Source organism: Boeremia exigua, assembly GCF_020726555.1.
Source record: "Boeremia exigua strain MPI-SDFR-AT-0100 chromosome Unknown C7974scaffold_5, whole genome shotgun sequence".
NCBI lineage: Eukaryota > Fungi > Ascomycota > Dothideomycetes > Pleosporales > Didymellaceae > Boeremia > Boeremia exigua.
Genome location: NW_025763522.1, coordinates 674,408 through 696,612, shown reverse-complemented (window position 1 = coordinate 696,612; position 22,205 = coordinate 674,408). Strand labels below are relative to the sequence as shown.

The window sequence follows — 22,205 nt, the reverse complement described above, 5'->3', positions numbered from 1 at the left end:
GAGGATCCACGAACGAGTGTTGCGAAAGTCAACCAATAAACGCCAAAATTTGCCCTGTGTCACAAATCTCGAGACTTACAAATCTTCTGTAATTTACACGAGTTCCTCCAGATACCCTCGTTTCTATTGATCTGCACCTTGACATGCCCTATTTGGGTGCGTGCATGCAACTGTTGCTGGTCTGGGCAACAAAAAGCGAAGTTCCAGCTGGACAAGGACTCATCAAGCCCAGGGCAAGAGTCCTCACGCTCACCTCACCCTACTCAATCTGGACCTCGCAGGCGTGTATGTTTTTGTTATTGGTCTCGCTACTGGCACTGCAAGGAATTCGCGACCGCATTCGCGTTCGCAGACTCAAAGGAATAGGACGTGTGGACCATGCGAAAGTGCGAGAAGACGGAAATTTTGGAATCAGGTGTACGTCGGCGGACTCCGTCGTCCATACAACGTTAAGCTTTGGACCCCGAGTGATTGTTCTTGCTGGCAACTGCTCTTACGCCCTTTGCAACGCCTAACGAAGCATGCACAAAAAAAACCGTTTGCCACTGAGCAGTCTGAGCCAGCATTTTGTAATGGAAGGTGTGCTCTTGCTGCTTATGGACTGCTCTTGACGACGGCTCTCATGCGCCTTCTGTTGGCCACTATTTGGTATCATCAACACACCATGACTGTCTGTGTGTTGCGCACCATAACTCATGCAACGCTCTGGAGTCGGAACCTTACAGGCGACGATGACGACCTCACAGCATTCCATCTTCCATCGATTGGCTCACGACCGTCCTCATGGCCCTGCGCTGGCGAACAGCAATACCGATAATACGGTGGAGAACCACATAGGCGGAGCTCCACAAGCCGCGCCTCCAAATCCTTCCACATTTTACAAGACATACCTTGACACAAACGTACAACTGCTCGCCGACCGGGACTACTTCGAGCCAAATGATGATGGTTACACATGCTATTCAGGAGCTGCTGCAGGTCACAACACATCGTTGGATGATGCGCCAGTCGAAGGTCACGCCGGCGCGTACAGACTCGCCGTACGTCTTGCAAATCGTTCCAACGGAGCTCCACTTGCTACAATCATTGAGCAGGGCTCTTACTCCACACTGAATTCGCGCGGATCTCTTCTCAGCGCGGGTCGCTTTCCTTCTCTCAGAGCCCCAGACAATTCTTCGCCAAACCGGCGGAGATCACGCAGCTTGGATGAGAAAGCCCTGCACGATATTCAGGAAGACATGGCTCGAGAGACTGACTCGTCTGCAGTGGCTGTGCCGCAGACAAGGCTGAATAGTGAGCACGATGCAGTGGATCCGGCAAGCGGCACTGCCACACCCTTGACATCATACCGCTTTGAGGCGCAACCATCCTCTTCTAGTCATTCGGACGACGAGATGTGCGATCACGATGATCGCGGTGTCAGGGGATTCATTCGTGGCGTTCTGCAAAACGTGCGAGGCGTTTCGAGGACCCGGTCTCGATCATCCTCAATGACGCATGCGCTTATCATGAAGCATCGGGGCAGCCCACTCTCTGCCAGCGAGAGTAGCCCCCAGTTCAATCAACATAGCCATGATACGGAAGCCTTCCGCCAATCACAGCATAGTCGTAACACCTCAACTCGCTCATCTGAAGGTGCGACTATTCCGCCAGCCCTCGGAGATCAGACCAGAAATCGCGCAACTCCCGTTTCAGGCACCGAGCGTTCAGCTCGGATGTACCCGTCTCATGCACAATCTCGCTCAGATGCTACTGAATTAAGTACTGTCTGCGGCTCCATGCTTCCTGTGCTGCCTAATCGAGATGCAACGCGCTCGCATGAGCGGCCCTTCTCGACGCCCGTTGTGCACGCAGGAACACGCGATGTGGCGCAAGACGAAAGTACAGCCCAAGCCTCAACATACCATCATGACATGTTTGACATCTCAGCTCGTTACACTTTCGAAGGCGTTCCCATGTTTCGTGGACAGCTGTCTTCAGACAAGGAAACGGGCATTGCAAGGGACGTGTTCTCAAGCCAGAACGCCAGTTTCTGTAGCACCATGTCGACTTCATACTCTGGGACTGTCCTCGGTGTTGATGTTGACTTGCAACATGACTTCAGCCATTCAATTCGTCGTTCGCAGTCGCCACCAACACCTGTTTGGTTCACACCACAGATGGCAGAGCTGGAACGTCAAGCGTCGTCGCCACCATCACCAGAGCCTAGAAAGAAAATTTCTCCCAACCACGTTCAATGTCACTCAATCACATCGTCCGCATTGACATCTCTACTACCCCTAGCAGCAGCAACCGGGATTGTGCAACCAAATTACAAAACCCCTACGATTTCATTCTACTCGCCGTCTGGCAATCTCATCCAGCCTGAAAGCAGCTCACCTCTAGGCCCCGAGTCTTCGGATTATAGTGGCTCGCCGACGATCACCACATCTTACTACAACAGGCAGGATGCCGCTACAGCATTACCTATTGGAGGCGTACCTACTCGACCACTTCTGATGCCGATGACTACCCTTCCTACGCCCAAAGCTCCACTTCCACTACATTTACAGCATCATCACAATTACCGTCGCCCCGAGATGTCTCAGATAAGCTCTCGTGGGTCATCTGTCACTTCTAAAAGACCAGTCAAAGGCTGTGACGGATTTGTGCGTGAGAACAGCCTCACTCCTCGGAGCGGCATCTTCTTTCCACATGGAGGAGATGAAGCCCACCGCACAGCAAGGCTCACTCTGCATGATCTCAAAGCCGAGGCAAGGTTCTACAAGGCACGGTTCCTTGGAATGGCAGCTTCCCAGTCGTTTGCTCCCTCCATTCCGAAGGGAAAGACTTTACAGAAACGGCGTATTCACAATTATGATACTTACGCTATGAAGCCCCAAACAGAACCTCGGACGGATAGGTCTAGACAAGATACGCTAGGTTCTCTTACAGCTCACGCGTTGCGGATTTGCTTCTGCCAACCGTACGACGGTGCAGGACTCTCGACACACGCCACTGCCGCGAGGCCGCGCAAGGCTGGCCAACCATTTCCTGCGAACGGTAAGATGGAGGTAGATCAAGAGGCGCACGATGCCGAGCGCTCATTGCCTATTGCGAGAGTCGTTGGCAGCGGGAAACGGACTGACGGTGGGAACGCAAGAAAGGCGTCCAGGACAGGCAGCGCCTTCAGCAGCACGTCCCAGCGAGCATCACGTACCGGCGCAGCGAAGATCAAAGCCGATTGAGGAAGATTGAGGTCCCCGTCCTCGGGAGATGCGCAGACGCTCACGCGGTGTCCAAGGCCCTGCAGGGCCTGCAGTGTGACTGTTTGCCATCGCCGATCAGTCGCATCCTTTGAGGCATGCACGATGAGTTGCGAATGCGGCAGCAATCGATTTGATACCTGGTCAGTATTGCGCGGCGAGTTCTGAGCCCTTGGGAAGCTGATCATCGCCAGATTGTATTGGTACTTCTGTAAAGGGGCATGGAATGACGCGCAGCTAGTATGCACGCTCTCCCATATCCGTCCATAATGCTAAACAAGTCACTTTTTGCTTTTTCGCTCCCAGCGTGAACTGGGGCAGTGATCGTTGATGGACACACACGTGAGCAATAATTTCTCGTGTCGAGATGGGATTCTCAGCATATTGGATGCGGAATTGCCTTTTCTATGCAGGCGCACTACTTGCACCAGCGAGTTTTGTGACTCTGTCGTGATTGCACAGTGACCCAGTTACTGTCACGCCCCGCCGTTCGTGCCTGCGCCTGCGCCGCTTCTCCACTGTGCCTGCTGTTGCAAGCTGACGCCAAGCCCGTATTGTCCGTGTCTGATCGCGATCGCGCCCTTCCGCGGTACAGGATCGGATCCGCCGCGTCGGGACGGGGAAGGACTCGTCGCAGACGCGGCTGGGGGCCGTGGATTGTGGGTCGCCGGTTCGCCCTGATTCAGGCCTGGATCCGAGATTTCTGTGGGGTCGCGAGTGGGTTGCTAAGAGCGGGGGTATGTCGGTGGTTTGATTGTGCGTCTTGAGGGAGGGATGCTGGGTTCGAGGGAGTGGGTGGGTGGAGTGGATGATTTGGGATTGCTTTGGGGGTAGGGGTGGACTGACTGGTTGGATGTGGGTGTGTGGATGGGACGAGATCAGGGGCTGGAGATAAGAGAATACGTATGTATTTCGTAGACGGAGTGCAGAAGTGTGTTTCGTGGTACATACTTTTCGTTTTGGAATTCAGTGTACTACAACGACATCGCCGATGGCAGTGACGCGACGCAAGCACACCGTGTCTCGCCTCACGCCCACGGATCCTTTTCGCGCGGCGCAAACAAGTCGCTCCAAAACTGCCGGAATCCGTACTGCTTCGTGGTGCGCTCGTCGCGGACGCGCACCGGTGCACCACCCAGCGAGCCCAGCAGCCCACGCTCACTCAGCTGCTGGCCAAAGCTATCTGAGGCTTTCGCGGCAGGTTTCTGCGCGCGGTCGACGATGGCGCCGGCGATGAGCGGCGCGACGTCTGAGAAGCACGACTTTAGTTCCCGCTCGAGGTTGTAATAGGGTTTGCGGGCGATTTCGGGGGCTTGTAGGTTGTAGCTGCGCGCTTTGGAATTAAGGTCCGCAATGGCGAGGGTTAGGTAGGGAGTTTCGTTGGCGAGCCAGAGGGGGTCGCGGAAGATGACGAGTGGTGCTGGCCGTGCGGTTGTTGGGTCTTCGGGTGCTGCAGAAGATGCTGGCGCAGGACTCGTAGACGAATTGGCGATGGGAATCTCAATGGTTTGTGTTGTCGTTGCGGCTGGAGTTGGTTCCGTGCTAGAGTCGAGCGGGGTCTTTGACGCGGTGATTTCAGACACAAGTGTGCTGCCCGAGGGGTCGGAGGAGGCGCTTTTCAATTCGCCCGAAAGCGAGATCTGGGACATTTGACCGTCCTTGTCCACGGCTGTCAATGTCTCCTTCTTGATCTTCGAGGGATTGGCGATGGCCTCTGCGCGCGCGTAGGCCTCCGCACGCCGTACCTGCTCTTGCAACGAGCCGCCCGCACTCGATATCATGCGTGCAGCATGCCGTTTCCAATCAGCACGCAAGCGACCCCGAAACTTAGACGCGGCCGACGTGAGCTCCTGCTGCTTTTCGATCCACGGCGGCACAATCTCCTGCCTTTGGATGATCTTGTTCATGAAGTACTCCGTCGTGTCTATGAAGGGGCTGTCCGCGTTATGGTCGCGCTCCACGTTCTTGCCTTTGCCGCGCGGAATGTTCTTGAATTGTCCACGTGCAATGGCGTCTTCAATGCGTTTGTTCGCCAGCGAGGCGATGCCCGAGATCGACCCGGGCACTATGGCGCGCGCGCCCGGCTCAAAACGGTCTTTGAGTACCTGGAGGCGTTGCTGGCGCTCTGTCTCCTCGATACTGTCGTCGGCCTGCACCGAGGCGTAGACATTGGTTCGGTCACGGGCGTTGGCTAGACGCAGGCCTTGGCCAGTGTTGCTGCGTCGGCGGCCAGTGTCGATGTTTCGCGGCATCTGCACTGCAGGCCCTGGTCCTGCTCGTCTGCCCGCCCGCAATGGCTTGTGGGCGTCGTTCAGCATGCGTAGCGAGGCGTCGTGGATACTCTCGGTGCCGGTCCATGCTTCGCTTGTTGCAAGATCGCGGGTGTGGCGGGACGCGGAGGCGGGGAGGTTGATTTTGGGAGACTGCAGCGATGCACTAGCGATACGCTGTTCGAGCTCGGCCTTAAGATCTGCGCTGAAGCCAGCTTCCTCGACAGCTTTGCGTGCACCGTGTCCACCGCTTTCAAGGGCCTCTTCGCTCATCAAGCGCATGCGCCGGGTAAACGCCCCTTCATCTTCTTCCTCCTTCACCGCTGATTTTGTCTCTTCTCTCTGCTCTTTCTTGTCGCTATCATCTTTTTGCTGTGTTGCTGCGTCTGCGAATGACCTCCTGTTTCCACAGATAGCTATCTGGCCAGCTCTCAAACGGCTTCGCGGTCGATTTGTGCGCAGGCAGCGTGCGCAAGTATAAGGTCTAGTCGCCAGAGAAGCAGTCATACAGAATGCGATGTGCAGTACAAGAATTGAAAGGCTGAGAAGTACATAGATGCAAAAGAAACTATCGTTCACGTCATCACCGGTGTGGCGGACATCAGTACTAGCGCCTCTGCTTATCGATAAAAATCGGCCGAGGTTGAGATGAGGCTCAAGCAGCTCAACTCAGACCTCCATCCCTGTCCCTACATCCTCGCCATCATTGCCCCAAAGCGCAATACATAGTTACACGATCATTTGAAACCATGTTACCTCGTGCTCAAGACACGTTTTCAATGCGTGCTGTGCAACCTTAGCTTCACCGCCCCGAGTCGTAGCCGTGAAGGACCACGGCTGTCTCAGCCTGGGTGCCGCATGTCGTTACTAGCTGCATGTCCTTCACGTTGCAACCCTGGTTCGCACCCGACGTCACACAGACTCGCATCAGCCATGATCTTCCGGGCCGTAGCCTACGTTCTCGGGACCTGCCACCCGGGAGGTAGCATGAGCTCGGTTGTCGATGTCTTGGACTGCTATGCAATAGCGACAAACACGAAGGGGTCTTAGTCATTTCTTCGATATGCAATGAGCTTAAGCGGCTCCAAGAATATGAACCGTTGTGCTTGCTAGTTTGGTACTGGCGATCGGCCTTAATGTGCGATTTCTTGGAGCTCTTCGTAGAGCTAATCTCGCAGTAGCAGCAGTAAATAACTCTGCGGGTAAGCTAACTCCTTTTCTTTCACTGTCACCCTGGATGTGAGCAAGTAGAGTGGGGAGCAATCATAAAGCCTCGTTGACTTTGAGCTCTTTTACACCCAGTATCTTTCGTGGGATTATTCAACTCACTCATCATAGTGGATGGGCACGAGGTGCTGCCAGCGCATAATCTCAGCGGTGATATTCGATACACACCTTACATTTCTCTTTGTATCTTGAACGTTTTTATATAATCCTCGCCAGCTTCTTCGCACCCTGGCAGTGGTGCCGAACTTGCCAACCACCCACATTCGTAACTGCCTTCCCGGGTGTCATTCAGGAAAGAACAAAGTATGACAGTACAATTAGCTCACCACTGGCGACATCTGTTTGCCAATTCACCTGCTCGATCTTATCTTTCTGATATTCTTCCCCTTGGCGCTCGTCCAGGAGACCTTCGCTGCACCCTCCACCTCAACATACGCTCTCGTTGTTTGAGAATATGCCACCAACAACAAACCTTTGGCCTTCGTTGGACTCGTCGTCATTACCGTTATCGCCACCTCTTTCCCCGGTGTTTCCAAACCAACTACCGCCTGCAACACCTCCTGAACCGTCCAGCGCCGCCGAGCAAGGTGTGCGAGTCAATAATCGCATCGCCGCACATTACATCCTTTTCATAGTCCTACTGGTGGCTCTAGTGCTGTCAGCTACTTTGACAGCTATGTTGTGGTACATACATCGCCGGAAACAGCGCGTGCAAGAGCAAACAAGGCAGAGAGGGGAGCGTGCTGTGTCTCGCCATGTCGAGCGCTGGGGAATCTACAGGCGCAATTATCCGCCCACAATCGAGGGCCTCAACGAGTCCGGAGATGCACCACCGCCATACAGACCCAGCGATCAGATGGCTATCGATCTCGAAACTATCGCCAAACCCGAGCTACCCGTCCCTATCTGAATTCCACCAAGAGCTATATCGCGAGACGATATAGAGAATGTCTAACCTCAAACTTTGTTGAATCGGTTCACGTGCGCGACAGCGACAGGGACGCAGAATCTACGTTTCTGGTTGCTCAAGTCGCCACCGCTTGGACAAGCGACAGCTCTTTCAGAAATGTTCCAGTAGCACTATGAAAGCACCAATCGTAGCTGAGTAGCCAGCACAGTCACCAGAGACTTTCGAGAGGATCCACGGTTGTAGATTGTGGACTCAAACGAAAATGGTGATTTATGCTGCCTTTGAATTGTCAGAAGTCACTACCCTGTCCTAATACTGCCGTACCGTAATCTCAAGCCGGATTGTTGAACTGTCACAATTCCTTTCGGAGGTGTGTTCCCAACTGTGTACATTATCAACCGAACAACCACCAATCGTGGTTAAGCACGTGTGGATATTATTCACAAAACGATACCCTCTCTCTGTTTTTGATACAATAGACGCGAAATACACCGTACGTTAGGAGTCCTGAATTGCTGCCACCCATGGATCAGCAGTTCACCCAGATTATGACATGCCCCTCTTCAACCAAGGTTCGCGCTGAGACCGAGCAATACAAAAACAAACACAGTCTACAGGTTCTTTCCAATTGCAACTCTTCCAAACATACTCACAAACGAGCTCTCAACTCATAACACGGTCGACAAACGCAAAGCAGCGACAGCACATACCATATCCAACACAACCCCCCACTCAAATCCAACAACCCAAAGCCAACATGCCTGGCAGACGAGACACTATGAATGCTATGGTTCTCGATACCACCATCAGCAGCAACAATGGCATCGACAACCTCACCTTCGAGCGCTCATTGCTCTCCACCAAGCGCACAAAATTCGAGCGCTACTTCAAGATGCTCATGGACTTCAGTCGCGAAGTCCTCGCCAAAGACCACACCTACGACCGAAGTGGTCTCCACTTCCTCAAGATTCAGCGCTACTTCTGCCTTCGCGACAAAGTGTGTGCCTGGGTGACCCATCACGACAACGCCGCCCTCTTTACAGATCGCGATGCTTTCTTCGAACTTGCGCTGATGGAGACTGTAATGCACACGCTCGAGATTGTGCTTGGACTGCCCCATCATCTTATCCGTTGGCCTGGTGCTCATTGTGCGCCGAATCCATCGTGGCCTGGCGTGCAGAAAGTGGAGGTTTATCGCCGTCTTGACGAACTGATTTACGCGGATCCGGGGCTGCACGTGGGGATCATGTTCTAGGCTTGCCAGGCTGGTACCGAGATATGTGGTGGGATGTGTGTGACGAGTGCGGGCAGGGAAGGGAAGGGAAGGGGTCGTAATGAGCCAGCGATACACCTGCAAGCTATTTTTTATGATAGGCTACTGTACGGGAAATGCTGGAACTAACTGCATTGCTCTTGTGTAAATAATGATCAACCAATTCCTGCGTCCGATATGTTCTAGATAGTAGCAGGAATGCCTAGGTAGCAATCATCTATCTGTAAACGCTTAAACATGCTGCAAAGTAGGAAACGTAAACCAGTCACTATGCCGCAGAACGCTATCAGAATGCCCGCCATCAAATTACCCGCCGTCCAATCCTCTCCTTCAACCCTCACCTTCAACCCTCGCCTTCAACCTTCGCCTTCAACCTTCGCCACCAACCCTCAGGCGACGGTATCACTCTCCTCCTGTGCAATGAGCCTCACACGCTCAAAATCACTATGCTCCACCTCTCTCCAAAACGGGCGATTCCCCCTCTCATCCCGCCACACCTCAACCCTGCGCGCACCGCGAAACCCCCAGTGCCACGCCAGCCCCGCCACGAACCCCACGGCATCATTTCGAAACGCCAGAATCCCCGCCACAGTCACAAGCAGCACCATATATCGCTCGCGCCGCGCCCGGTCATCCAGCACCTTCACACTCTTCCCGTCCCACGGCTGCTCGCCCTCGCGCTGCCTCAGATCGCGTGCATCTGTATTCACACTCTCACCGACGCGCGCCAACTCCACTCCCGCGGCCAGCACCAACACGCCCAGCAGCGCCCGCGGCATACCCGCCAGCAGCGCGACCACGGGGCCGGGGTTCCACAGCGCCAGCGTGCCCAGCCCGAGCTTCGCAAGCCCGAGCACCACAATTGACGACCCGCTGCGAGCACCGAAGCGGTGCTGGCCTGCGAGTCCACCGGAGCCGTGACACATGGGCATGGCGCCGAAGGGGCAACTGACGAGGTTGATGGCGCTGACGGAGAGGCCGAGGGCGGTGACGGAGGGAGCGCGCGGGTAGGGTGGGGAGGGGAGGATGTCGGAGGCCAGAGCTGAGGCGGCGATGACGGAGTTGAGGATCGTGAGGGGCAGTTGGCCGAGGGATGCGGTGGAGGTGGCGTACCAGAAGTCGGCCGCGGAGGGGTGGAGGATGGGGATTGAGGTGCTTGGGTCGGGTTGGGATGCGGTTTCCGGCCGGAATGCTGAGAGGAGCAGGCCGATGGTGAAGACGATGAGGGCGTAGGGGAGCTTAGGGTACGCGAGGGTGGCGAGTAGGAGGATCACGGCGGCGAGCGCCCAGAGCAGGTTGTCGCCCCACCATGGGCCGGTCCATTCCAGAGGCTTGAGCATTGATGTGCCAGCGCTGATGCAGAGGGAGAGGCCGGCGCCGACCTGGATGCCTTTTACAACCGGGATTGGGGTGACGCGGTTCGCCCAGTTGATGAGGCCTGTGATGCTGAAGAGTCCGACCAGCACCGCCACCACCAGCCCTGCCGCAGCGTTTTCCTCGAGCGTGAACTTCCGCGCTATAGCAACCGCCGCGATGGCCTTCATAGGCTGCACCGGCAGCGGGATACCAAACGCGATCCCCGTAAGCACATTGGCGGCCCCAGTAGCCAACAGCGTCGCCGGCAGTGAGATCGAACCCGTAACAACCAGCGCCGTCATGAGCGGCAGCAACGTCCCCAGATCGCCCAGCGACCCCGACAACTCAGCCAGCGGCTGTAACCTCAGCGTCTGCACATTATGCCTGTGATTCTTGCGCAGGCGCGGAAACGGGTTGGCGAACAACGGCATACTTGCCGCGTGAATTAACTCACACAATCACCTTAATAAGAAAAGTCACAAGACCGCAAGAGTGGGACGCAGGAAGAATGAAGCGATGTTGATAGCGATATCATGATGCGGTGTATCATAAGCACGCACGCGCCGCTTTCGGCTTGGTGGAGACGCAGCGCGCCCCGCAGCGACTGACTGGCATTCAAGCTTCCGCCACGCGGAGACATCACATGGCGGCCACGCCATGGATAGGCGGCTTACTAGTATCTACTAGTGAATACAAACAGTAAGTGCTAATCAGGGAGTTGTTTTTAGTAAATGCTGATGTACAAAAATAATAGTAGAAAATTTCGGATTCTCATCTTCATTGAAAATAACACATAGAAGGTAAATCTATCATAATACTGCAGTAGGTTCTTCTAAAGCACTAAAGCTTGGGAAGAGATCTGTTTATTAAGTAGAGTCGTGGGACGCGGTATTGCGTGCTATTCTTTCGCGTTTGGCGTAGCATACAATCGTCCTTGAACCTGTTGCGTGCCTAATCGCTTTAATCCGTTGGGAATATCGCTAAACGGCAGCCACTCGATCTGCGGCTTCAATATACCCTTGCCGATCAAATGTAGGACATCCTGAAGCTCTTCCATGCTCGCACTTGTTGAACCCCTGAGCGCAATATTCTTCGTTACTAGTTCGGTTGTTGTGAACGTTAACTTGTCGGACGCAAGTCCCACCAGCACCACCGTACCTCCAGGTCGCACCGCAGCCATTGCACTTTCAATTGTTGCTTGTGCGCCAGCAAAGTCTACAATGACATCGAATGTCTGGTCGGAGAATACGGACAGGTTGCTCGCACATGCAACCGCCCCTAAGGATTGCGCGAGCTCAAATTTGGTTTCGTCGATATCGATCCCATACACCCTGGCCTTTCTGGCGGCCGCGATTGCAACTCCATTGAGCCCTAGACCACCCATCCCGATGATTCCCACGGTGCTGGAGGGGCCGATCCCGCCTTCAGAGACAATGGCGTGATATGCCGTAGCGACTGAATCCGTGGCGACCGCGGCCTGAGCGAAGCTCACGCCAGCGGGAATGGGGACCAAGTTTTTGAGCGGTGCAACAACATACTGCGCATACCCGCCGTCGCGTCCTACGCCTAGAGCTTCACTGAAGTCACGTGTTTCGATTGGATGCCCAACGCATGCGACCGCGACACTGTCCCCAATCTTCAGACTTGGAGAGTGGCCACCGAGTTCGATGATGACACCCGCGATCTCATGGCCAAGTGTGATAGGAAGCTTGCACATCCAGGCTGCGCCTCCGCCGTGAAGAACATGAGTGTCTGAATGACACAGACCAGCGGCCTCGACGCGGATGAGGGCTTCAGAGCTTGAGGGTTTCGGGATGGGCAACGTCTCCTGTTGAAGGCCGGAAGCAACGTCGCAGAATCGAAAGGCGTTCATTTCGGATCGAAACAGGTGAAGTAAGGAGTTGAATGCTATGAGCAGACAGGCATTTTCAGGGTTGAAGTACTACGTTCAAGAGCCGCCGACGGGTCACCGGTGGCAGCTCAGCCTCATTTCGGTGGCCCGCGGGTAGCTCTTACACGCAGTGTTAAAAGTTGGGCGGCATTTCGTCGATGGTGCATTGCTCGAAGTGAGTAGATGTGAGTCGATTGAGCGGCGGGTATTCTTCGGAAGCTGCCGCCCGGGTGTGCCTTCCACAACGATTACATGGCACATAAGCGCAGGCCAACCATAGAAAAATGAACAAAAAGAATAAGTGTTTTGCTGGGCATTTATAATACGTTCGCGTTCAACAAACTACGTAGCCTGAGTATTGCATTGCCAAACTTTGCGGCTAAGTTGTGCGTATGCGCCGTTCTCGTTAACATGAAAGTGTGCCTAGCCGCCATGCCTTGAACGCGGCGCGCGGGCGTCGAGGGAGCATGCGCGAGGGGCTGCGAAGGGGTTAGTTGGCGCGTTGGGGGAGCTGTGGGTGGAGCTGTGAGGGGTGGTATTTAGCGCTGTAATCGATGGATGGTGGTGCACATGCTGATTCTGGCAGGTTGCGGCTGCAGGTGGCTTGCAGCTTGCTGCGGGTCATCCGCTGTCTGTTGGACGGGGTTCTGGAGTTGATTGAAGCAGAGGCTTATTTGGGGAGGTATATTCAAGGATAGCGCTTCAGTTTTACGGCGTTTTATCGAAGAGAGTTAATCCAAGCTCATTATCGCTGGTCAATTGTATAATGGAGTCGTTTGATATCGTGAGGCATAGCGGCTATGTGCTATGCAGAACGATCAAGTGTTAACGCCGATACCTTCAACGAAGATTTGAGGACGGTGAAGTTTTCTCCATCCCGAGGTCATCTCTCACCAAGATGCACGTGATAAGAGCCCTTGTTCATGTACATAGAGGAAAAGCCCTGCGTTATTCATTGGAAGAGGCTCCGTCTGAGCAGCTCGGCAAACCTTCCCTGGACACACGCGTAAAAGATGGTGGGGTTGCGGGGCTACAAACGTCACAGCTCCAGAGACGCGCTTCCGAGCTGCTCACCAACGGACTTCTGTCGTCCGACGTAAGTATAGATATAGTTGAGTTCAATCAATACAATCGTACACTATCACGCCTCAATTGCCTTCTCTAGCATTTCACTATCTATCATTCTCAAGCATCAACATGGCTGGCGACGGAGAAGACCGGGCATCGCTCATTAACAGGCAGCTCCCAGAGATGACACTGTCCACAGGAGACAATCCTCTTACAAAGGCGCGGCCGCCGCCTCAGAACCTGAAGCCAGCAGAAAAAGCACAGTTCCGCTTCGAGGTCCACGGCAATGCGATCAGTATGTCAAACGTCGGGCTATACATACCTCTCCCATCCACGCCCTCTACTGCCACAAGCTAACTCTCCCTCAGTAACTGGCGGAGCCGGCACACTCGCCCTCGAAGCTGCCGAAGCCCTCCTCGAACACGGCGCATCCGGTCTCGCGCTATGGGACATTAACCCCGACACGGCCCTCGAAAGCATCAAGAAGCTACACGCACGCTTCCCCGACCGGCGCATAATGACCGAAGCCGTCGACGTGCGGGACGAAGCTCAAATCGCATCCGCAGTGGAGAGCGCCACGAAAGTCCTCGGCAGCGTAGACATACTGTGCTGCTTCGCCGGCGTCGTGGGCTGCACACACGCCATCGAAATGGCCGCCGACGAGTGGCGCCGCACCCACGACATCAACCTGACGGGCTCGTTCCTGTGTGCGCAGGCTGTTGCGCGCCAGATGCGCGCCCAGGGCACCCCGGGCAGCATCACCTTCACGGCGTCCATCTCCGCGCACCACACCAACTTCCCCCAGCCGCAGGCTGCGTACAACAGCTCCAAGACGGCGCTGCTGTCGCTGGCGAAGAGCCTGGCAGCGGAGTGGAGCAGTTATGGTATCAGGGTCAATACGCTGAGTCCGGGCTACATGGACACGATTCTGAATGATGGGCCGGGGCTGGAGCGCGCGAGGACGTCGTGGAATTCGCGGAATCCGATGGGGCGCATGGGGCATCCGTGGGAGCTGACAGGGCCGCTGATTACATTGGTCAGTAACGCCGGGCGGTATATTAATGGTACGGATATCATTGTGGATGGCGGGGCAATGGCTTTCTAGTAGACGCTAGCGGTGATGGTGAGTAGGCGTGGCAGGTACGTCGGCGACGGGCCGTTCCAGGAGTTAGCCTACGGTAGGAGCGCATGATGAGTATATACTGTGCATGCTCTCATGGTGCTAGAACAAGTGAATTTCATCTACCAAAGAGTTTCCAGACATACAAAGCATTGCGAAAGGGATAGTTCTTGAGACCGAGCTGTGCATTCAATCTCAAGCGTAAAGTCTCTTCTCTGTGCACATTCAGAGGCACCACACAGGGATATTCAAGTTTGTGTATGGGGCATGTTGACTGTAGAAGCGCGACTACGGCAGTCCTTTCCACCATCGCCTAAGAACGACGACCCCACCTCGTTCCCGACCCACATCCCCCCGCACCAAAAAACACCAACAAACGAACACCTAGTGCCGCTCAACACATCCACTGATCCCTCTTCTTATCAACCGTCAATATATAGCTTTATAAGTGTTTCATCCGGCAAAGCACACATCAACCAATAAGGGCGCTTGGTCTAGGTAAGAATAACTCATCCTGTCTTCAGCAACAGCCACTAACATTCAATCAGGGGTATGATTTTCGCTTCGCATCTTACGATACGTACTTGTGAAAGGTCGTGGGTTCAATTCCCACAGCGTCCATTTTTTGCCGGTTTGTGCTGCTGGTCGGTTGCTAAGTGGGGCTGGCAGTTGCTGTCTTTTTGCTGTTGAAGAACAATGAATATGGAAAAAGGGTCTGATCAAGGAGTGTAGTGTTGGTACGATGTATGTATTCAAGACGCGCCTTCGCATGACTATCCACACAACGACGGACAGTAATCTACATACGAGCTGTCCACGGGCGACAGGCTCTTCAGTCATACTCCATCGGCGGTGGCGGTGGAATACTGAAGTTCTCCAGGCTGCCCAGAGCCTGACTGCTCCCAAGAAAGTTCTGCGTCCTCGCCGCGATTGGACTACTCCACTCCCCCATAGCTGTCCTCGATGGGCTGGGGAAGCTGCTCGGTATGAACAGCGAAGGCGGCCTCTCTGGTGAAATGAGTGGCTGCGACTTCGAAGATCTGTGTGGCGTTGTGTTCGCACTGACCATACGCTGTGTGCGGTTCTTCTTTGGCGTCGTCTCGTCGACCGTTGTAGCCTGGCTGTGCTGGATGCGTGTTGGTGAGGACAACACTTCTGTCTTTGGGAGTCGAGATGTGGCGTTGTAGCTGAGTGAATCTGCTGCGGCGTGCATGCTTGACGAGTGTGGTGGACGGGCATGGACGTATTGAGAGTATGATAGCCACTCGTTCTGGAGTTGTTGTTCGGCTTTGCTTGAGTGGGACTGCTGTGTTTCACGGTCTGTGGTTGGGGAGCGAGGGACTTGCACAGGTTCGCCGTCGAGGTCTGTCGATTGGTGGATCAGGGTCGATGGTGGCTCTAGTATCTTGCGCTGCAGTGTGCGTCGTCGGCTTGGCCCTGCTACAGCTTCCTCGTCGTCAGAAGATTCGTCCATGAGCTCCATTGGTGTTGATGGGAGATCTTCATCTGGGTGGTGCCTTATTGGTGGTGTGCTAGGGAAATCGCCAGTCTGTGTGGGCGCCTGAGTACCTCTGATCAAATCTAGTTGGCTGATGTAGTGAGTTTGATCAATAACTGGAAGTGACTCTTTCGATGTATTCGCGTCTTGAGGCAATTGCGATTTGGTGCCTAGCCGCGAAGATTGATATGATTCGAATCCCGGTCCGCTGTCGTCGTACATAACAGGCGCCCAGGATTCTCCAAGTTCAGGTGAAGGTTTGTACGGAACTTGTCGGACAGTGGCCTCCTCTACCTCTTCGGAAGACTCTGGCTCATCTGAAGAGATATTTCCACTCTCATGCGCGCACGCTAAGTCAATGCTATGGAGTATTGCTTGCGTCTCTGCGCCAATATATTCATGATCTGATATGCTCATCTGATCCTGCTCAGCCACTTCGTACTCAAGGTCGCTCTCGTCCTCGTCTTCAGAATCTTGTATAGTACTCGCAAACTTCCTCAAATAGGCAGGCGGTGCAGGTGAGATGGTGGGCTCCTGGAAGACAACTTGCCTGCGCTTCGATGGTGTCTCTGCAACTATGGTCGTAACACTCGTTTCCTCTCGCAAAGCAGACGTTTTAGGCTTCTGGGGAGAGACTTGAGTAGATAGGATGGACTCGACTGGAGATTGCGATGATGGTATCTCAAAAACTCTGCGTTTCTCGGGAGTCGAGAGAAGACTGAACCTTGGTTTTACGGACCCTCGGCGCTCACCTACTTTTTTGGATGGTTGCTGTGCTGGTGTCCTTCGTGTGGACTGTCTGGTGCCGAGAGTTAGTGCTTCGATGAACCGAGTAGGCTGATAGTCTTGCTCATCAACACCTTCAGTCATCTCCACAGACTGTACGATGACAGGTGATCCGGGGCGTAATGCAGCCAGCACGCCGTGCTCTGTTTCCTCTTGAACTTGAACTTGAACTTGAACTTGATTGTTCTCGACGTCACCAGAACGCTGAACAGACGAAGGCGTGCGGATGGGCGGGTTGATCGTAAGCAGGCCTTGCTCGATGAGCGTTTGCGAAACCGTATTATTGTTTGTATCATCGTCCTCCAGGTCCGCATCCAGACTGCTCAGCTCCTCGAGCTCTTCCTTACTCAAGCGTCCCATACCAGGTACCATCTGTGTAAGCGTTCGCTGCTTTTTGTCCCTCTCTGTGTTACCCATTCCACCCCAACTGGCTCGGGAACGTCGCCTTACAGGCTTAAAGTCGGGTTCGTCGGCGGTTGTCGATGGTCTCCTTCCGTCTGCGATTTGTGTCATTGTAGACTGCCGTCGAAGGGTGCGACTACGCTCTTCTTTCGGCGCTGTCGTTCGTATTCGGCGCTTGACCGACATCGACGCGGATTCTCCATACTCCTCGTGGATGTCGCTTTCCTTTCGCTTCTTATTCGCGCTTCTATTCTGTGGCGTGCTTGCCATAGCCTCATCAGCCGCCGCGTCCTGCGCTGTGTGCTCTTCGTCTGTCTCAGTTTCCTCCGAATTATCCCCGTCCTTGATCTTTCGTTGCTTCATCTTCTCTGGCAGAAATGTCATCTGCCTCTTCTTGCCCACATCTTGCTCTGCTGGCTCTGGTCTGCGCACCGTCTTCCTCCTGTGAGGAAAGCGGACTTGCTGAGGTACTTTCTTCGAATAGTAGACTTTATAATCTGCATCTCTGTTGCTCGTTCGTGTGCGTGGTGTCATATTGTGCCTGGATGCATTGTGTGGTGCTCAGGAAGACGCGTCGACGCGTAGAGAGGTGGCGCGCCACCCCTGCAGACTGATGCGTCATTGGCCTGTACCTAGCAGCCTGGAGACCCTTCGCCATTGACCCAGGCTGCAATGCAGCACGGATAATCCTTCCTAGATTCGTTATTACACGAATACGACACATGCCATGTTCTTCATGTGTGAGTCTCCCTCGGGTTAGGTAGAGGACCACGGTGCACGGAGTTGCGACGGCAAATCTGCCCCCGGAACGTCTCCAGAGACTCTTTTGGGTTGACACTTGCAACACACCTCTCACAACAGCTTCTCAAAAATGACAGCTATGCCTCATTCTGTTCCCGCTATGCGCGGCACTTGGCCGCGATTCAGGCTGTCGCTGTTCACGTGTCAGCGAAGGTTGGCGTGTAGCCAAAGCAAAGTCAAGACAGAATGCCCCAGCAAAGCTGCAGCGACTTTATCGTTATCATCGGCGCAGTTCTGGAGGTCTTCGCCCACGTGGAAACGAGCAGGTATCAATACGTTGCGGTGTCTTGTTGGCTGCACAGCTGGCGACTTTTCAGCTATGTGGTACTTGCAATCGTTCCATGGAGACCTCGGACTGTCGACAATCATGGCTCTATCCAGTAGGATGGACTCAACCCGACTGTTCCTAACTGAAAGCTGACGTCTTCTAGTGGCCTCTGGCATTACCACATCGTTGGTTCTTGAAACTGCTTTGCTTCGGCTGGGTCGCGACCGCCTACCTTGGGTTGCTGCTGCAAAGACGGCAGCAGGCATGAGCATGATCTCCATGATAACAATGGAGGCTGCTGAGAACGCTGTCGACTACCATCTCACGGGAGGCATGGTCCAGTTCGATTCACCCGCTTTCTGGGGTGCGGCTCTTGCATCGGTGGCTGCAGGGTTCCTGGCTCCACTCCCTTACAACTACATTCGACTGCGAAAATATGGCAAAGCATGTCATTGACGTTAGAGTGATACATCTCTTGGTGTGTACGCTGACACTTCTATGACAAAGATCGAGCATCCTAAGGAACGTTTGACCTTTTCAAGTAGTGCTTTCTTCAACGGGTGGGACGTCACTTTAGGTTGAAAAGGAAAAGGTACGTGCATGGAGCACTCCAGTGATTTATATCGCAGAATACCAAGCTATCTCCCATACACGCGTGGTTGACGTGGATCGGGACTAAAATCGTTGTCATATCATGCTCGAAAGACATTGGAACTGTACTTGTATGGACTTGCGAAGTGCATTCCAGGAGTGCCTGGGTAGTTAGTCTAAGTCCTAGCCCTCGTAAACGATCTTGTACGTTGTCCACTAATCACATCCGGAATCGTTCCGAATGAGACCGTTCTTTGTCCACACACTACCCGTATCCCAACATTCTCACACTGTACAACTTTCGATGTCAACCCGTATATTACCCACCTTCTAATGTGCAAGGATGGCACGCTGTGCTAAACTCAGCTGCGAGCCACGAAGCGTGGTCAAAGCCACCACTGACATCGCAGGTCCAGGAGTAAGTTGAGTGTTCGGGTCTTGGTGCTTTCGATCTCACATGCATATAGGTCCTCTTCGCATATTTAGCATCAGCAATTCTCGCAATCCTGGCTATTGTGTATGGCTATCTGTCTGACTCTTTACCAGAGTCGTACCTCAACGAGACAGATAGAGCGGTCATTGATAGCTTCCAGTCATGTCTACCCTCAGAGAGGAACATGGCTCGCGTGCGAGCTGCATACGAAGCGATCAAGTCCTTCATGCTCTTCGGTAGGAAACCAACCCCACACCGTCGACTCACCCGAAGACAACGTGAAGAAGTCATCAAGCGGTTCATACTTGCGTTAAGCGATCAACAACTCGCCACCGGTCTTGCCATTCTTGTTGCAGCTGTTGCAAACCAATGCACTCTGACAGTATGGGAATTCGAGCTCGCATTTTCCCTGGCTTGGTTTTCATCCACTACCCACTTGGCGACCCTAGATTGCTTGCGAGAGTACTTCCTACAACATGGTGCCGTTCGCAACTGGCGTGTCTTTGGCATGTTATCACTGCTCATGTTGCTGTCGTACTCACTGATCATGAGTATGGCTTCTAACGATGAGACTATACCTTTGCAGTGCACGTTCTACTTCTTCGGCGAGAAGGGCTTATACCAAGCAGTACCTTTGGACATATTCGACATTCTCTCTGCCGCTCTGACTCTTGTGCTGTTGACTTGGCAGTATTTGGTGCGCATACGATGGTCCTACAAGAGGGCTGACGGAAAACCCACCTTTTTCGAACGTGCAATGTTCACAGCGCGCACACGGCAATACCGATCAACCTTTAGGCCAAGCAAAAATGATATCGAATACATCATCGAGGAGGCCGTCAGCGAGCGGATGTCATACAGACGGCGACGGAGCCTTGAACAAATCAGAAACAGCAGAGGCTTACGACGTCACTGGCTCATTGCGTATCGTGCCTCTGAAAGCTACAGTCAATCCTTCTTGTCCCTGGCTCCTATGCTCACTTTCATGATTGCTTTTGGCTTCACACAGCTGTACTTGGTTCGCTGGCAATCGAACGTACCTCTAGATATTGATACAGCTATGGGCATTGGCCAAATTACCCCTTTATTCCTATTGGGGTTGCCTGTGTTAGTCGCTGCGGAAATCTACTATGGTACAGATGGTCTCCACCACTGGTTTCAAAACGCTAACACGCCTCAGAGGTCCAAGATACAAGCGAGACCGTACAGTCAGAAGAGCTCGTCAGGGAGAACGCAGAGTCAGCCACTGCTAGATACGAGCGTCTTCGGCGTACTTCTGCTCCTGGAAGATTCGCCCTACGGGCAAACTTCCGCCGTGCCTACGAATCAATTGACATTCGCGATCTCGAGCAACCGGGTCGAGGTCATAGTGCTGAAGACTACGAAACTCTTTTACCTGCCATTCAGCGTTTCTTCTATCTCGAAACCAAGCTTGTCGAGGAAAAAGATATCGCACTGCGAGCCAAAGCATCTGGCAGCGAGACTGAGAAGTCGTTGTTCGGCCTCAAAGCTCATGTTGTTGCGTCATATCATCTCCTCAATGCGCAAGAGACTGCGCTGAAAGTTACGACGCTCTTTTCACTCGTGGAGTATACTGTCTGCAGCGTCGTTTCCGCCGCACTGGGCATATTGGTCTACGTGCAGGGGTCGAGCGAGTGGACTACAATTACTAGTATTGTTCTGTTTGGACTTTGTCTTGTGTACAAGTTCTTTGATTACGTATCGTATGTCCCTGAAGCATGGTTTGAGGTCAGCGAAGTGGATTACAAGAGATGGCTGAAGGAGGCCAGAGAGTGTAGGCTGGGCATCGAGCACAGTGGTGAGACAACAGTAGATTCACCGGCTGACTAATGAGCACGTTCTACCGTTGGTGAATTTAAAACTGTCAGACTGGAGCATCTAGCGACTTGCCCAACCTTTTCAACCCACGAGCAGTCTGGGACTAGGGGGATCAGAAGCGGCTCAGCCCACCTTCGCCAACCACTCAAACAACGCTTTGTGATACCTCTCACTATCCTGAGTCTGTGGAGCATGTCCTAGGTCTGTCCATTCCACCAACTCCGCACCTGGGATATTTGCGGCCGCCTCCTTGCCAAGGACCGAGTAGTTCCCTAGCTTGGCCTGCACCGCTGGCGGACTCCAAGCCTTCCCAATGGCAGTGTTGTCTTTCGTGCCAATCATGAGCAAAGTTTTCGCTTTCACTAGGCCGAGCTCGTACACGACTGGCTGCGTCAGCACCATATCTGTTGTTGATGCCATGTTATACGCGAACGTAGCCCCCTCAACGGGCAGACGATACAAGGAGACCAGCATGTTGACCCAGACGTCATACTCAGGCTTCCAGGTGTTGACGTAGTAGGTGGCTTGCTGATAATTGCGAATTGACGTGTAATTCGTCCTCAGCTCGTCTGGGTACAGAAGATCAATTGATCGCCACGGGACACCGAGGGCTTTCCAGTCCTCCAGACCGATGGGATTCGTCAAGATGAGGTGCGAAGTAGTGTTGGGGTACATAAGCGCGAAGCGAGTCGCAAGCATGCCGCCCATTGAGTGTCCAAGGACCTTGGTTTGTGATACACCGAGCGACTGAAGCAGCGAGTTGGTGTTGAAGGCTAGCTGTTGCAGAGAGAACTGGTATGTTGGCGGTTTGGATGATTTGCAGAAGCCAATCTGGTCTGGCACAATAACTCGGTAGCCACGGGCTGACAGCCTCCGCGCTGTGTCTTCCCATGTTGCGCCACAAAAGTTTTTACCATGAAGAAGAACAATGGTTTTGTTCGTTGCATAGCTGGTTGGTGCAACATCCATGTAGGCCATGGAGAGATTCTGGCGCTGTGACGTGACGGTATGGTACTTTACTGGCCATGGGTAGGTGTAGTTCCACGTGCTTGGTGGGACAACAGTCTGTCCGACCACAGCAGAGACCAGCAGCGTCAGCACGCAAGTAATCGATCTCATCGTGTAGGCCAAAGTCTGTGATAAATTTTCCGAAAGGTGCAAACGCCAGAAGCGCGAACTGGTGAGATCTTATGTCCAGATCGCACATACCCTTGCACTCGCGTACCT

The 22,205-nt window shown here is 53.7% G+C and overlaps 10 protein-coding genes across 10 annotated transcripts; 5 read left to right on the top strand and 5 right to left on the bottom strand.

Moving 5' to 3' along the window:
- Positions 1-731: 731 nt before the first annotated feature.
- C7974DRAFT_375244 (uncharacterized protein) lies at positions 732-3,227 on the top strand (the record flags this gene model as incomplete). Its single annotated transcript, XM_046140195.1, has 1 exon — positions 732-3,227. The coding sequence occupies one exon, from the start codon at positions 732-734 to the stop codon at positions 3,225-3,227; it is 2,496 nt and encodes an 831-aa protein (XP_045997881.1).
- Positions 3,228-4,273: 1,046 nt separating this feature from the next.
- On the bottom strand, positions 4,274-6,851 carry C7974DRAFT_433250 (uncharacterized protein; the record flags this gene model as incomplete). Its single annotated transcript, XM_046144909.1, has 2 exons — positions 4,274-5,850; positions 6,845-6,851. The coding sequence occupies 2 exons, from the start codon at positions 6,849-6,851 to the stop codon at positions 4,274-4,276; spliced, it is 1,584 nt and encodes a 527-aa protein (XP_045997880.1).
- A 345-nt stretch (positions 6,852-7,196) lies between these two features.
- On the top strand, positions 7,197-7,652 carry C7974DRAFT_375242 (uncharacterized protein; the record flags this gene model as incomplete). Its single annotated transcript, XM_046140194.1, has 1 exon — positions 7,197-7,652. One exon carries the CDS (start codon positions 7,197-7,199, stop codon positions 7,650-7,652), a length of 456 nt encoding a protein of 151 aa, XP_045997879.1.
- A 1,351-nt stretch (positions 7,653-9,003) lies between these two features.
- On the bottom strand, positions 9,004-10,814 carry C7974DRAFT_392151 (uncharacterized protein). Its single transcript, XM_046141650.1, has one exon. It carries the CDS (start codon positions 10,710-10,712, stop codon positions 9,315-9,317), a length of 1,398 nt encoding a protein of 465 aa, XP_045997878.1. The 5' UTR covers positions 10,713-10,814; the 3' UTR covers positions 9,004-9,314.
- A 365-nt stretch (positions 10,815-11,179) lies between these two features.
- On the bottom strand, positions 11,180-12,154 carry C7974DRAFT_309635 (chaperonin 10-like protein; the record flags this gene model as incomplete). Its single annotated transcript, XM_046138230.1, has 1 exon — positions 11,180-12,154. The coding sequence occupies one exon, from the start codon at positions 12,152-12,154 to the stop codon at positions 11,180-11,182; it is 975 nt and encodes a 324-aa protein (XP_045997877.1).
- Positions 12,155-13,255: 1,101 nt separating this feature from the next.
- On the top strand, positions 13,256-14,535 carry C7974DRAFT_392148 (uncharacterized protein). Its single transcript, XM_046141649.1, has 2 exons — positions 13,256-13,535; positions 13,609-14,535. Exons 1-2 carry the CDS (start codon positions 13,370-13,372, stop codon positions 14,343-14,345), a joined length of 903 nt encoding a protein of 300 aa, XP_045997876.1. The 5' UTR covers positions 13,256-13,369; the 3' UTR covers positions 14,346-14,535.
- A 194-nt stretch (positions 14,536-14,729) lies between these two features.
- C7974DRAFT_392147 (uncharacterized protein) lies at positions 14,730-17,598 on the bottom strand. Its single transcript, XM_046141648.1, has 2 exons — positions 14,909-17,598; positions 14,730-14,858 (listed from the first exon to the last, which is right to left on the bottom strand). The coding sequence occupies exon 1, from the start codon at positions 17,578-17,580 to the stop codon at positions 15,193-15,195; it is 2,388 nt and encodes a 795-aa protein (XP_045997875.1). The 5' UTR covers positions 17,581-17,598; the 3' UTR covers positions 14,730-14,858; positions 14,909-15,192.
- Positions 17,599-17,717: 119 nt separating this feature from the next.
- C7974DRAFT_392146 (uncharacterized protein) lies at positions 17,718-18,922 on the top strand. Its single transcript, XM_046141647.1, has 2 exons — positions 17,718-18,227; positions 18,279-18,922. The coding sequence occupies exons 1-2, from the start codon at positions 17,918-17,920 to the stop codon at positions 18,569-18,571; spliced, it is 603 nt and encodes a 200-aa protein (XP_045997874.1). The 5' UTR covers positions 17,718-17,917; the 3' UTR covers positions 18,572-18,922.
- Positions 18,923-18,994: 72 nt separating this feature from the next.
- C7974DRAFT_164717 (uncharacterized protein) lies at positions 18,995-21,046 on the top strand. The gene is made up of 3 exons (XM_046136037.1): positions 18,995-19,124; positions 19,174-20,272; positions 20,320-21,046. The coding sequence occupies exons 1-3, from the start codon at positions 19,050-19,052 to the stop codon at positions 20,988-20,990; spliced, it is 1,845 nt and encodes a 614-aa protein (XP_045997873.1). The 5' UTR covers positions 18,995-19,049; the 3' UTR covers positions 20,991-21,046.
- Positions 20,901-22,127, bottom strand: C7974DRAFT_164714 (alpha/beta hydrolase fold domain-containing protein). Its single transcript, XM_046136036.1, has one exon. The coding sequence runs from the start codon at positions 22,095-22,097 to the stop codon at positions 21,102-21,104; it is 996 nt and encodes a 331-aa protein (XP_045997872.1). The 5' UTR covers positions 22,098-22,127; the 3' UTR covers positions 20,901-21,101.
- Positions 22,128-22,205: the final 78 nt, after the last annotated feature.

Coding starts and splice junctions, on each gene's coding strand:
- C7974DRAFT_392148 (XM_046141649.1), top strand. CDS start 13,370: ATGGCTGGCGACGGAGAAGACCGGGCATCGCTCATTAACAGGCAGCTC. Junction 13,536..13,608: donor GGTCCACGGCAATGCGATCA/GTATGTCAAACG, acceptor ACTCTCCCTCAG/TAACTGGCGGAGCCGGCACA.
- C7974DRAFT_164717 (XM_046136037.1), top strand. CDS start 19,050: ATGGCACGCTGTGCTAAACTCAGCTGCGAGCCACGAAGCGTGGTCAAA. Junction 19,125..19,173: donor CTGACATCGCAGGTCCAGGA/GTAAGTTGAGTG, acceptor ACATGCATATAG/GTCCTCTTCGCATATTTAGC. Junction 20,273..20,319: donor CGCTGCGGAAATCTACTATG/GTACAGATGGTC, acceptor AACACGCCTCAG/AGGTCCAAGATACAAGCGAG.
- C7974DRAFT_164714 (XM_046136036.1), bottom strand. CDS start 22,097: ATGAGATCGATTACTTGCGTGCTGACGCTGCTGGTCTCTGCTGTGGTC.
- C7974DRAFT_392147 (XM_046141648.1), bottom strand. CDS start 17,580: ATGACACCACGCACACGAACGAGCAACAGAGATGCAGATTATAAAGTC.
- C7974DRAFT_392146 (XM_046141647.1), top strand. CDS start 17,918: ATGACAGCTATGCCTCATTCTGTTCCCGCTATGCGCGGCACTTGGCCG. Junction 18,228..18,278: donor GACAATCATGGCTCTATCCA/GTAGGATGGACT, acceptor GACGTCTTCTAG/TGGCCTCTGGCATTACCACA.
- C7974DRAFT_392151 (XM_046141650.1), bottom strand. CDS start 10,712: ATGCCGTTGTTCGCCAACCCGTTTCCGCGCCTGCGCAAGAATCACAGG.